This window comes from Schistocerca cancellata, chromosome 4 (assembly GCF_023864275.1).
Source record: "Schistocerca cancellata isolate TAMUIC-IGC-003103 chromosome 4, iqSchCanc2.1, whole genome shotgun sequence".
NCBI lineage: Eukaryota > Metazoa > Arthropoda > Insecta > Orthoptera > Acrididae > Schistocerca > Schistocerca cancellata.
This window is the reverse complement of record NC_064629.1, coordinates 825,392,843-825,408,168: the sequence shown is the minus strand read 5'-3', so window position 1 is coordinate 825,408,168 and position 15,326 is coordinate 825,392,843. Positions and strand designations below refer to the sequence as shown.

Genomic DNA, 15,326 nt, shown 5'->3' with positions numbered 1-15,326 from the left:
AGGCATGTACGCTTGGGCCAGACCAACAAATCTGCTGTGGCGGAACATAGTATTGACGAGAAGCACACCTTCGATTTCGAGGACACAAAGAAAATATGCAGTACAAACGGATTTTGGGACTCAGTAATCAAAGAGTCCATAGAAATACGGTTACACGACAACCTAATCAACCGAGACAGTGGCTACCATCTCAGCACAGCCTGGGAGCCTGCAATCAGGAAAATCAGACAAGTACGTTCCGTTCCACCAAGGGCCGCGGACGGAGCAGACAGAGACGGACGCCGGGACTCGAACCCCGAGCACGCGTCCCCCCCCTCCCCCCCCCCCCCCCCACCACCACCACTGGCCGATCCAGGGGCATCGGGCGATTCCGCGGGCGCGTGATTGGCCGGCCGCGGGAAGCAGAGAGCGGTCCAGCAGAGAAAGGGCCGCAACGAGGGAAGAACTAGTGGCTGTCCACCGACAGCTGCAACAGCTGCGGGAGGAGCTGCGGCTTCTCAAGAAGGCGCCGTCTGTGCCAGCTCCCCCCGCCCCTGTGAGGCGGCCACTGGTGGCAGATGCCGCCACCCAGACGTCCACCGACTCGCCCCCTGCAGCAATGCAGGCGGCGTCCCGCATGGAAGTGGACGTCGTGACGCCTGCGCTGTCTTCTCACCTGGAGACAGCTGCAGAAGAACCAGCCGACGAAGAGTTGCCGTCCGCCTCTTCACACGACGAAGAAACGGACACCGACGAAGGACTGCCCCTCCCGCTCCCAGACGAGCGGAGTGTGCAGCCCTTCCTGAAGAAGATCGCGGCGTCGCTGAAGGACGGGACGTACCCTCACGGGGACAATCCGTACCCCTTCACGCCGGCGCACGCGAAACCACCTCTTCCGCACGTACCGTGCGACCTACGCTTCTCGCGTGGCATGTTGCATGAGGCGATAACACGGAAGGAGCTCAAACTGCTGAACAGCCGCCCCATCTTCACCCCTTCGGACTGGACCCACATCACTGAGGTCACAGTGAAGTGGATGAAGGAAGAGTGGCGCTCCGGCAGGCGGCAGCCTGCCCCAGAAGATCTTCCAGCAATCGAATACTTCGCCAGACTAGAACTAGCGAAGCATCCAGAGGCCCATTCCAACGAGAGGCCACACTGACGTCAACAGAGCTGTCAACGGAGGAATAGCAGCACTGCTGCTTAGCCTCCACCACCACCGGACAGATGAAGTCCGTGATTATCGAACGGGAGCGGGAACGGGATATCCCGACACTTCGCCTGCAGATGATGGAGACGCATTCCATCGAAACGTTGCTACGAGACGACGATGCTACTCGGCTAACAACCCGGGAAGACTTCATATATGTGCTCGATCGTGTTGAAAGATGCAATCTCCATCCCCGAGTTGCTCTTCAAGAGTGGGAAGCAACAAGGTCCTTAAAACATCAATGTAGGCCTGTGCTGTGATAGTGCCACGCAAAACAACAAAGGGTGCAAGCCCCCTCCATGAAAAACACGACCACACCATAACACTACCGCCTCCTAATTTTACTGTTGGCACTACACACGCTGGCAGATGACGTTCAGCGGGCATTCGCCATACCCACACCCCGCCGTCGGATCGGCACATTGTGTACCGTGATTCGTCACTCCACACGTTTCTCCACTCTTCAATCGTCCACTGCTTACGCTCCTTACACTAAGCGAGGCTTAGTTTGGCATCTACTGGCGTCATGTGTGGCTTATGAGCAGCCGCTCATATCCCCAAGTTTTCTCACCTCCTGTCTAACTGTCGTAGTACTTGCAGTGGATCCTGATGCACTTTTGAATTCCTGTGTGATGGTCTGCATAGATGTCTGCCTATTACACATTACGACCCTCTTCAACTATCGGCGGTCTCTGTCAGTCAAGAGACGAGATCGGCCTGTACGCTTTTGTGCTGTACGTGCCCCTTCACGTTTCCGCGTGGCTCTTTTGCTCCGTCTCTGATGAGTTCATGCCGACGGGACGTTAAATCCTAAACTTGCTTTCCATTTTTTGACGAATAATCATCTGAGGAAAAGACTGCATTACGTCTTTCAGCACATCTGCCCAAATAATGTTTCATTAGTAATAAATTAACTAATGTTTCATTAATAAAAGTTTTCTGTAGTGTATCTGGAGACAAATACGTGTCAAAAGCTGGGGATGTGTTTCCAACGTTAATATAAGTTGTGATAACTAAAGTAAATATCCTCTCACTGCTATGTAATCCAACCGAAGTTTTTTTCCAAATTCTCACGTTCCACCATTTCAGAATTATCTTCTTCATCGGAAAGATGAGAGTTTGTACACTTTAAACTGGTTCACTTGTATGAACACCTTCTGCAAATGGCCTCCAACTCTATGATTAAATTTCTAACTTGTTTTAGAGACAATAATGAGTAAAATGTAAACCGATAAATTCTTATTGTTGCAGGTTTATGATGATATAGACCAAGAGCTCCGTACAAAAACAGAATTGCTGAAGAAGTACAAAATGAAGGTTAGTGTGAACTTCGTGTTAAATTTATTTAGTTTCATTTTCAAATTGAAAAGCATCAAGTTTGGCACAGAGGCACGAAATATCACTACTCAACAAAACGATTCTTCTTTGTGTCTATTTTTTTATGTGCATCTAACAGGTAAATATAATAATAATCATTTTGTTAGCTACTTCAGAAAATTTCATAAATTTGATCATATCAGCTCTGACGTAAGGCACAATTAATAAATTTGTAGTCTGTTATCATTGGGATCCTATGCAGTAGAACGGAGATCGATAAAAACTAATATACACTGCCACACAAAAAAAGTGAAGCATCTAGAAGGGGAGGAGGAAACGAAATGGAATTTAAAGGGTTGGCGGGGTACGTGATGTTATTTCAGTGACTACAAAATCGAATAAAATTCACATAAAACTTGGCAATATGGCCCCACTTCTCGGTATGACGTAACACCCCTTATGGCATGGATGCATGCAGAATTCCGTTGGGAAGGGTGTCATAAAGCTGTTGCATCTCCTCCTGAGGCAAACTGGCCAACAACTGTTGTAACTGGGCATTGTTATCCTGGATAGTGGCATTGGGACCACGTTTACGTCCGAGCTGGTTCCATACATCATCTATCGAAGACAGATCTGTGGATCTCTCTGACCCACGTGACCCTCAGTATCACAGTTTACAGAGACTGGAATAGCCCAGTTGAAAAATGGCACCACGATATTGTCGCATGAGAGATAACACATGAGGATGCCGAATGGACGTCAGAGTTCCCTCAGTCGCTACTAGCCACCACATGAAGTTATGCACGATGGCTCTCCGCAGCATGTTGTCAAGAGTAACAACGCTGTGCCTCTCCAAAACATTGGAACGATGGGATCTCTCCTCAGGTAGGCACTATACTTGCCGAAGATGGTCATCTGTGGCAGTGCAGAACCGCGATTCATCGCTGAACACAATACGCCATTCATCAGCAGTTATTGATCGCTGGTCACCGCACCACTCCAAACACAGACGTTTGTGTTGGTTGGTTGGTTGGTTTGGGGAAGGAGACCGGACAGCGTGGTCATCGGTCTCATCGGATTAGGGAAGGATTGGGAAGGAAGTCGGCCGTGCCCTTTCAGAGGAACCATCCCGGCATTTGCCTGGAGTGATTTAGGGAAATCAAGGAAAACCTAAATCAGGATGGCCGGGCGCGGGATTGAACCGTCGTCAGACGTTTGTGTTGCTGTGCTAACGGCAGACTACGTCTGGGACAGTAATTCCCTACTCCGACAGCTGCTATTCTCCAACTAATGGTGCGGGATAACATTGAATATTGCAGAGAGTCCATTAACTGTCCTCGGAGGGCAGGTCCACATGCGATGGAGTGACGACGTGCTTGCTACACAACCCTTGTGGTCAGATCTGATGGACCGGAACTTTGACCACGAGTATGGCTACCATCGGATTCCCATGCAGACTAAATCATGCCAGTGTCACATCCGAATGCCCCACAAATCTGGATATTGCGACGTTCTTTTCGAGAAACGCTATTGAGAAAATTGAGAGAACCGGCATTTGAAGCTGACTGCCGAACGACTCTACTGCCGCCAACATGTATTGAGCGTACGGACCGTGAAGATAAGACACGAGAAACTAGGGCTCATACGGAGGCATATAGACAGTCGTTTTTCCCTCGTTCTGTTTGCGAGTGGAAGAGGAAAGGAAATAAGAAATGGTGGTACAGAGTACCCTCCGCCACGCACCGTACGGTGGCTTCTGGCCTGCCGGGAAAATGGAGAGCCACATTGAGGCTCCCTTCCAACTCTGCCAGTTGCTGATAACGCTGCTTCATAGAAGTACGCGCATACCTGTGTCTGTCAATGATCACTCAACATCTGGCGCTGTGCACGCCCTACCAGGTCTGATAGCAACACTAGACACGAACAACACCAATTCACTCTGGTGGCCGTTCAGTGTATCACAGAGAACTGGGACTCCATTATTTACATACCGACCAATGATGTGTACGAGTAGGAAGTTACACTACTGGCCATTAAAATTGCTACACCACGAAGATGACATGCTACAGACGCGAAATTTAACCGATAGGAAGAAGATGCTGTGATATGCAAATGATTAGCTTTTCAGAGCATTCACACAAGTTTGGCGCCAGTAGCGACACCTACAACGTGCTCACATGATGAAAGTTTCCAACCGATTTCTCATACACAAACAGCAGTTGACCGGCGTTGCCTGGTGAAACGTTGTTGTGATGCCTCGTGTAAAGAGGAGAAATGCGTACCATCACGTTTCCGAATTTGATAAAGGGCGGATTGTAGCCTATCGCGATTGCGGTTTATCGTATCGTGACATTGCTGCTCGCGTTGGTCGAAATCCAATGACTGATAGCAGAATATGGAATCGGTGGGTTCAGGAGGATAATACGGAACGCCGTGCCCGATCCCAACGGCCTCGTACCACTAGCAGTCGAGATGACAGGCATCTTATCCGCATGGCACGTGCAGCCACGTCTCGATTCTTGAGTCAACAGATGGGGACGTTTGCAAGACAACAACCATCTGCACGAACAGTTCGACGACGTTTGCAGCAGCATGGACTATCAGCTCGGAGACCATGGCTGCGGTTACCCTTGACGCTGCATCACAGACAGGAGCGCCTGCGATGGTGTACTCAACGACGAACCTGGGTGCACGAATGGCAAAACGTCAATTTTTCGGATGAATCCTGTTTACAGCATCATGATGGTCTCGCCTTTACGGGCCTTTCTGGATACAGAAAACGTTCGACTGCTGCCCCGGCCAGCACATTCTCCAGATCTCTTACCAACTGAAAACGTCTGGTCAATGGTGGCCGAGCAACTGGCTCGTCACAATATGCCAGTCACTACTCTTGATGAACTGTGGTATCGTGTTGAAGCTACATGGGCAGCTGTACCTGTACACGCCATCCAAGCTCTGTTTGACTCAATGCCCATGCGTATCAAGGCCGTTATTACGGCCTGAGGTGGTTGTTCTGGATACTGATTTCTCAGGATTTATACACCCAAACTGCTTGAAATGTAATCACATGTCAGTTATAGTATAATATATTTGTCCAATGAATACCCGTTTATCATCTGCATTTCTTCTTGGTGTAGCGGTTTTAATGGCCAGTAGTGTACATTGACATTCGACTACATCTTCTGGGTGCTCACCTTTTTCGTTAGAAGTGCAATGAGTTCGTTTACATAATGAAAATAACTGTTGTTCTATTTCAGTACATTACTCTATCATGCTGAAACAAGTCGGCACGTTTTCTGTTCTTTGAGTTATGTAACACAGCTATTATAGGAAAATATATAGAATTAATGTGGGTATGCGCATCCTGCTAAGCAAGGTGACATACCTGAGTAAATCGTCTGGTCTCATTTGGAGGAAATAAAACTTTTAAGTGTCAATATTTGGGCTTTTATTTATTTCAAAGAGGAAGCGTTACAGTCTGTCTATTTTTGTAAAATAGCGGAAAAGTCAATATGTTTGTTTTCTATTGCAGATAAGAGAGCTAGAATGTGAGAACTCCGACCTGCAAGGCGAATTTCAAAAAGAAAGAACTGACTACCTTGAAACAATAAGGAAACTTAGCCGCGAATTGAAACTGTATCAGCAAATAACCGAGAAAATAGTGCCAACATTAAGAAAGGAGTGCAACTATAGGTAAGGAAATATCTGTTAAGGCTGTGCTCTTTACTTCTTGTACTGGTTATTTATTTATTTATTACTTCTTAGATGAACTTTTTAATTTTCAAATAATACAAATGACTGTATCAAATCACTGTTTTGTGTATTGCACCAAACGTTGGGAACACTAGACTGTGAATCATGGATCCCACAGAATACGATCGTACACCGTGAGGTACAATGACGGTCGATCTCACCTGTAGTTCAGGCTACCATCCACCCTATTGTCAATAGTGTATAGTCTGTGCTAACGAAGAATTCTGTATCCACGACAGTTCAGTCCAAATGATACGTTCAATTTCAAGTTATCTGGAGTGTCTCTGCAGCACATTCCCAAGTCGTAAATGTCGTATGAAGAAATATCGGTCTCCATTAAGATATCATCTGGCTGCAAACATGCCAAGTATTTCCTGAGAAAACAAAGTTTGTACAGCAGCTTTTAATTGTGACGCTGGTTGTTTCAATTCGTACACAAACGATAATGCCTTGTAACTTTCCATTATAAAAGCAAAAGGTATCGATGCATATGGTATCTATCCGCTCGCTAAGATATAACGCAAAACGATCTATAATGAGTCCAACAAGAATTGGCACATGTTCAAAAGCAGGCGAAGCGGTTCCATCTCCCGATATCGGTCACGCTCACTCTAATTCCAGCATTTCGTTACGCAAGTAGACGTAGCTATAATTAGAAGCTGCTTTATACATGAATACAATATCAGATCTGACAAGGTTATGCGGAAATGTGTCCCGTGCAGCAAAGCCTGCCCTAAGCATCGGTGATAGAACAATTTTCCTTAAAAGAACTTACTTCACAAATAAAATAGAGCATGTAATACGTCAGTTTCTGACTGGTGCAAGCAGGAAACAGATAATCAGTTAATGGTGGCATGATTCAGATGGCGAGATGAGACAGGTTACGATGATAGGCAACATTTAATTCCTTAAGTAGGCTATAGTAACCTTCTCCCTTCATGTTAATGATTCAGGTGCCAGTTCCGAAAGAGAGGACCAATTCTGTGAGTGGAAGTAAGACCATGTCAAATCGTTTCCAGAAACTCCTATTCAGTATTTCCAATACGGCGTTCTTAGACTTCTAGTGATACTCGTAGATACCTGGCATGAAATTAGATAATTCGAAGCATTGTTGTAACACAGAACATCTTTAATTAGATACAGAGGCGGGTTATCTATGCAGCATATGCAACGGGTCCCGCACTTTCACGAACCCCGAAGCCGTACTGTGCAGTGTTTCAGGGAAACTTGACCGTTAGCAGTTTTGAGTTGAAATGTGCAATATTGTGAGCACATAATTGTGCAGCACCGGAAGTAATATCAAATTGCATTTTATGACGTTAGATGAATACACTGGATATATTTCTCCTCCATTAAATCACATGTTACTTATTACCCAACTAGTATAATAATTTCATTTACGTATTACTAACTAACATCAGAATATTGTCGGCAGAGATGGTTTGCATTACGTTATGAATAGAACTCAACTAAAATTAATTTGGTGATATAGCGTTGTACCAAACGCCGTAGGCTGCTAAGCGAAGCAGTCTCACAATCAGGATTCTTTTGAATTAAGGTTAGTGATAATCTAGCTCACTTAGTGCTGTTTTTGCGAGCCTATTTTACGATCCTTGTTCAGCCAAATAATCCTTGCAGTAGTTTTATCTATCATGTTTCAGTTCACTATTGACGTCGAATTTTAGTGTGACAATGGTGTTATCTGGTCGCTATAACAGGTCTAGGTGAAATCAACTTAATTGTTGGATGTTTTTACAACCCACCCGATTTCGTTGTGACGATTTTAGAGTCATTGACAGAATGTCTACGATCTGTAGTGCGGAAATACCCAGACATACAATATTAGCTGGAGGCGACTTTAACCTACCAAGTATGCACTGGGATGTCTATGGATTCATTGCAGGGAATACAAACAGACAGTCTTGTGAAGTTTTTTTGAGCAAATCTTCCGAAAACTGTCTTGAGCAGCTAGTTCGACAGTCCACACACAAGGGAAATATTTTAGACCTCGTAGCTACAAACAGGCCTGACCTAATTGGACGGTGTCACCGTAGAGCCAGGGATTAGTGACCATGATGTCATCATAGCGGCTTTGGTTACTACCGTTAATAAATCAGTCAAGAAGGCTAGTAGAATATTTCTGCTAGAAAGAACAGATAGACAGTTGTTAGCATCTCACTTAGAAAATCTATCATCTAGTTCCAGTACGATGCACGTGGAGGAATTTTGAGCAAAGTTTAAACGGAATGTAAATCATACTCTGCAGAAGTATGTACGGAATAAGTGGATTAAGGACGGAAAAGACCCATCGTGGTTTAACAACGAAATTCGAAAAATGGTGAGGAAGGAAAGGCTGTTGCACTCTCGGTTCAAAGGAGTACGCGTAAATGACGACAGGAAAAGTTAATAGAAATTCGTGTGACTATAAAAAGATCGTTTCCCGAAGCTTACTACAACTACCACCGGCCGGCCGGAGTGGCCGAGCGGTTCTAGGCGCTTCAGTCTGGAACCACGCGACCGCTACGGTTGCAGGTTCGAATCCTGCCTCGGGCATGGATGTGTGTGATGTCCTTAGGTTAGTTAGGTTTAAGTAGTTCTAAGTTCTAGGGGACTTATGACCTTAGAAGTTAAGTCCCATAGTGCTCAGAGCCATTTGAACCATTTGAACTACCACCGTCATACCTTAGCAATATATCTTGTCGATAATCCGAGAAAATTCTGGTCCTACGTAACATCGCTGAGTGGGTCTAAGGCTTCTATCCAGTCACTTGTTGGCCAATTTGGTGTGGCTGTAGAATATAGCAAAAGTAAAGCCAAAGTTTTAAATATCGCATTGAAGGAATCGTTTACGCAGGAGAATCGTACAAACATACTGTCGTTTGACCATCGCACAGACTCCCGTATTGAGGTGATAGTGATAAGCATCGCTGGTGTAAAGAAACAACAGAAAGAACTGAAAGCAAATAAATCGCCAGGTACTGATGGAATCCCAATTCGTTTTTAGAAAGAGTACTGTACAGCATTGGTCCCTTACTTAGCTGGCACTTATCGCGAATCTCTCCCAGGCCAAAGTCCCAAGCGACTGGAAAAAAGCGCAGGTGACTCCTGGATATAAGAAGGGTAAACGAACAGACCCAAAAAATTACAGACCAATATCTTTAACATCGGTTTGCGGCAGGATCCTTGAACGTATTAGAAGTTTGAATATAATAAATTTCCTTGAAAGGAAAAAGCTTTTGTCCACAAATCAGCAAGGTTTTAGAAAGCTTGCCCTTTTGTCACATGAGATCCTGCGAACCATGGATGAAGGGCAACAGGTGGATTCGGTATTTCTAGATTTACATAAAGCATGTGATACGATGCCCCACTGCCGACTGTTACGGAAGGTACAAGCATGCGGAACAAGTTCCCAGGTATGTGAGTGGCTCGAAAACTTCTCAAGTAACAAAACCTAGTATGTTGTCCTAGACGATGAGTGTTCACCAGAGACGAGGGTATCGTCAGGAGTGCCCCAGGAAAATGTGATAGGACCACTCTTACTTTCCATATACATAAATTATCTGGTGGACAGGGAAGCAGCAGTTTGTGGCTGTTTGCTAATGATGCCGTGATGTAGGGGAAGGTTTCGTCTTTTTTAGTGACTGTAGGAGGATACAAGACGATTTAGACAAAATTTCTAATTGGTGTGATGAACGGCAGCTTGTTCTAAATGTAGAAAAAATGCAAGTTAATGCAGATGAGAAGGCAAAACAAACCGGTAAGGTTCGAATTCGCTATTAGCAGTGTTCTGCTTCACACCGTCACGTCGATTAAATTATCTAGGGGTAACGTTGCAAGGCAGTATGAAATGGAATGAGCTTGTAAAGACAGTAATAGCGAAGGTGAATGGTCGATTTCGGTTTACTGGGAGAGTCAGCTCGACGGAATGTCCTACCTAACGGCCCGGGTTCGATTCCCGGCTTGGTCGGAAATTTTCTCCGCTCAGGGACAGGGTGTTGTGTTGTCCTTATCATCACACGCAAGTCACCGCAGTGGCGTCAACTCGAAAGACTTGTACCAGGCGAACGGTCTACCCCACGGGAGGCCCTAGCCACTCGGCATTTCCATACATGTATAGGATATTAGTGCGACCCATTGTTGAGTACTGTTCGAGTGTTTGGGATCCGCAACAGATCGGATTAAAGGAAGACATCTAAGCAATTCAAAGGCAGGTTGCTAGATTTGCTACCGGGAAGTTTTAACAACACGCAAGTATTACGGAGACGCTTCGGGAACTCAAATGGGAATCCTTTGAGGGAAGACGACGTACGTTTCAAGGAGCACTACTAAGATAATTTTGGAGAACCGGCATTTCAGGCTGACTGCAGAGCGATTCTTCTGCCACCAAAGTACATTTCGCTTAGGGACAATGAAGATAAGGACAGAGAGTTTAGGGCTCTTACGGAGGTATGTAGATAGTCGTTTTCCCCTTGCTCCGTTTGAGAGTGAAACGGAAAAGGAAATGACTAATAGTAGTAGAGGTTCCCCTCCGCCGCGCACCACACGGTGGCTTACGGAGTATATATGTATATGTCTCTAAGATTAACATGTGTAATTTAATGTTTAACCCACTGAAATGCAACAGTGTGCTGTTCTCTCCAGCCGAATACCGTACTGTTCACTGGTCGTGGTCTCCCAGTCAGTGGTTTGCGAAGTTTCACTGTGTAGCGTAGTTGTGTGGAGTGTATCGCAAAACTTTTTTCCTTCCAGAGGTCTATAATTCATATATCTGCGAAACAAAACGTTTTGCTTTTTAGCGAATGTTTTGTATCCTAGCACCGACGTTCTGGTTATCTTCCTTGATAGAAACGACGTGCCTCCATAGCATTTCAAGCCTCGCCAACTTTGCGCAAACAACAGCAAAACTGTTTCAACAATCCATTAGCTTCGTAAATAAGACTTTCTGAACCCATGTTGATGTTGTTGTTGTGGTCTTCAGTCCTGAGACTGGTTTGATGCAGCTCTCCATGCTACTCTATCCTGTGCAAGCTTCTTCATCTCCCAGTACCTACTGCAACCTACATCCTTCTGAATCTGCTTAGTGTATTGATCTCTTGGTCTCCCTCTACGATTTTTACCCTCCACGCTGCCCTCCAATGCTAAATTTGTGATCCCTCGATGCCTCAGAACATGTCCTACCAACCGATCCCTTCTTCTAGTCAAGTTGTGCCACAAACTTCTCTTCTCCCCAATCCTATTCAATACCTCCTCATTAGTTACGTGATCTACCCACCTTATCTTCAGCATTCTTCTGTAGCACCACATTTCGAAAGCTTCTATTCTCTTCTTGTCCAAACTAGTTATCGTCCATGTCTCACTTCCATACATGGCTACACTCCATACAAATACTTTCAGAAACGACTTCCTGACACCTAAATCTATATTCGATGTTAACAAATTTCTCTTCTTGAGAAACGCTTTCCTTGCCATTGCCAGTCTACATTTTATATCCTCTCTACTTCGACCATCATCAGTTATTTTGCTCCCCAAATAGCAAAACTCCTTTACTACTTTAAGTGTCTCATTTCCTAATCTAATTCCCTCAGCATCACCCGACTTAATTTGACTACATTCCATTATCCTCGTTTTGCTTTTGTTGATGTTCATCTTATATCCTCCTTTCAAGACACTGTCCATTCCGTTCAACTGCTCTTCCAAGTCCTTTGCTGTCTCTGACAGAATTACAATGTCATCGGCGAACCTCAAAGTTTTTACTTCTTCTCCATGAATTTTAATACCTACTCCGAATTTTTCTTTTGTTTCCTTTACTGCTTGCTCAATATACAGATTGAATAACATCGGGGAGAGGCTACAACCCTGTCTCACTCCTTTCCCAACCACTGCTTCCCTTTCATGCCCCTCGACTCTTATAACTGCCATCTGGTTTCTGTACAAATTGTAAATAGCCTTTCGCTCCCTGTATTTTACCCCTGCCACCTTCAGAATTTGAAAGAGAGTATTCCAGTCAACATTGTCAAAAGCTTTCTCTAAGTCTACAAATGCTAGAAACGTAGGTTTGCCTTTTCTTAATCTTTCTTCCAAGATAAGTCGTAAGGTCAGTATTGCCTCACGTGTTCCAACATATCAACATGTTGATATAAACATTTATTCTCATTTCTACGTATCCCATATGTATCCAATATGTAAATGCTGGCCCGAATCTCGTGGTCGTGCGGTAGCGTTCTCGCTTCCCACGCCCGGGTTCCCGGGTTCGATTCCCGGCGGGGTCAGGGATTTTCTCTGCCTCGTGATGGCTGGGTGTTGTGTGCTGTCCTTAGGTTAGTTACGTTTAAGTAGTTCTAAGTTCTAGGGGACTGATAACCATAGATGTTAAGTCTCATAGTGCTCAGAGCCATTTTTTTGTAAATGCTGTCCATCGTTTTAGATACGTCACGTGTGGCGTCTAGTATTGAAACACACGTGCAAAAGGGACGGTAATCATAGTCTATTGTGTCCTTGCTTGTGAACTATGCATTTCTGAAACCACACAAGTACTAACTGGCTACTATTTTCGACACGGCCCGTGTAGCTACTAATTGAAAAGATTCTGTTATGTATTGATCCATGTTGGCTTCAGGTACCCGTTAAATAATTCACAGTGTCGATTTGATCTCGCTAGTTGCCTCGAATGCGTGTAGCAGTACACGTGGAGCGTGACAGGGGAGAGAGTCGGGCCCGGATTGAACTATTGATCTTTGGTCTAGTACGCCAGCTAGCCCGGGCGTAGGTTCCAGGCTGTTCCCCAGACCAGCTCAGGTGTCTGCACGACTGGCAACTCATCTCCATCTCAGAAACATAATACGAGGATACTTCTGTACAGAAACGTAGTTTACACGATTCGCGTACATATAGCGTACTCTAAATTCTCCGCTTAATTTATGACGGCGTTCTTTGGTCGTTGCGTACCAGATACAATGAGCAGACGCTCCTCAAGTACGGACAGTGCGGTAATAGGACAACGTCAGGAGAAATAAATAGCTGTTGATACACTACCGTACAAGCAAAAACAGCGTTATTTGTTTTACTCAATTTTCATTTGCATTAAGTATAATCAGTGACCTGAAAATGTACTGTCACCATCAGTAACCTTCTGTTCTTCGTCTTTATCACCTATTCTCCTCAACCTTAGATCTACACACTCTAAGAACTATTTCCCGGCGATACTTTAAACACGTCCAACTCTTAAATCATGAAATACGGGTCGGTATGTATCCGAACTGCTAAACGAGTCAAGACCGTTCCTTTTACATCCAACAGCAGATCTTCTCTCATCGCCGTCTTTCTTAACACAATTAACTGCCCTTCTCCCGCCTATTTTGTCGTTTATTTACGCAGCTGGCCCTTACAAATTCAGTATCAGGAAGGATAGCAAATAATGATATTTTCCTTATTGTGCGTATAAGGTATAGTAGGAAAAAGACGTTATTAAATTTGTATGCGATTTGTGAATATGCAGTGTGCGAAATTTAGTACACAGAGCTGTCATCTCTGGTTGCAAAAATGGTTCTGCACGACCGGGCTCCGACTCGAACTCACCTTCAATGACTAATTCTTGTACGTCACTCCATGCTGCTTTAACTCTATGCCAGTCTTCATCAGTCGTAGCGACTGGCGAGCGGCGGCATTCTTGTCTCTCAGCACCCGTTAACCATACGTTTACAAAGAGTGAGACACCTGGAGATTATGCTGGCCAAAGAAACGGTCGAACAACAGCTGTATCGACCTAGGTCAGAACAGCGCTGAAAACATGCGTTCTTGCGTTATCTTGTTGAAAGATAATGCCATCGAGACTTCCAAGAAAGGATACAGCGGGCATGGATGTGTGTGATGTCCTTCGTTTAGTTACGTTTAAGTAGTTCAAAGTCTAGGGGACTGATGACCTCAGATGTTAAGTCCCATAGTGCTCAGATCCATTTGAACCATTTGAAGACACGAGAATGGTCGCCACGCTAAAAATCCGTGGTGCTCCAGAAGTGTCGCACCGTCCGCGTGGATACTTGTCTTGCTACAAACAAGTAATTTCCTGGTTCAAAGTACATGACGATGCTGTACGACCAGCATGGGTGAGAGAAAAATATGTCCATCCACTCGGGCGCTAGCCGCGTGGGCCCGTTAGGATCCTGAATGGCGTACAGTATGACCCTCCTGAACCTACTGCTTTCATACATGGTGTACCATAATCAATGGCGTAAGCGCATACATTTGACAGTACACGATACTAGAAGCAAAAAAGTCTCAGTTAACCTGGGGTGCTAAAACGCAAACCTTAAGAGCTATGAGAACTTGACTATCTTCGATACTGTGAAACAAATATCTCCCACTGCAATCTCTTTGCTTTCCATATTTTTGGAGGAGGCAGTATGGACCAATACAAGAAAAAAAAGTCTGTTAAATATGGTTCTAAAGTGTTTACCTTAAGATCTAAGAGTACTTGTTCACTAGAAGAGACGTGTTTCATAGTAGTGAAGATGAACAAGTGGTTATAGCTCGCAAGGTATGCGTTTTAGATCCTATGTTTACTGGACTTTTTTTGTTTTGGTCCATTCTACCACTTCGCAAGATATGGAATGTAGAGAGCTTGCAGTACAAGAGATTTATTTCTCAGTATCGACGATGAAGAAGTGCTCACAGCTCTTAATGTATGCGTTTTAGAGCCCATGTTCATCGAAAGTTTTTTTCAAAAATGTTCAAATGTGTGTGAATTCCTAAGGGACCAAACTCCTGAGGTCATCGGTCCCTAAACTTACACACTACTTAAACTAACATATGCTAAGGACAACACACACACCCATGCCCGAGGGAGGACTCGAACCTCTGGCGGGAGCGGCCGCGCAATCCGTGACATGACGCCTCAACTGTGTTCTTTCAGCTGTATGTGTTTATTCCATTAATTATGATACGCGCTGTATTCTCGTGATGGTCGTGGCATCTAGAGCAGCAGCAGCAGCAGCAGTATCCCGGGACTATAAACCGCAGTTTCGATAGGCCAGAGTCCTGCTGATGCCGAATTCCGACACATGCTTGTAGA

The 15,326-nt window shown here is 44.8% G+C and overlaps 1 protein-coding gene across 1 annotated transcript in view; it reads left to right on the top strand.

The window, feature by feature from the left end:
• Positions 1 to 15,326, top strand: part of LOC126183592 (osmotic avoidance abnormal protein 3) — a 381,860-nt gene that overhangs the window by 245,228 nt on the left and 121,306 nt on the right. The window contains exons 12-13 of the mRNA XM_049925691.1: positions 2,441 to 2,506; positions 6,039 to 6,199. Coding sequence (XP_049781648.1) covers positions 2,441 to 2,506; positions 6,039 to 6,199 — 227 coding nt within the window. The remainder of the gene's footprint in view (positions 1 to 2,440; positions 2,507 to 6,038; positions 6,200 to 15,326) is intronic.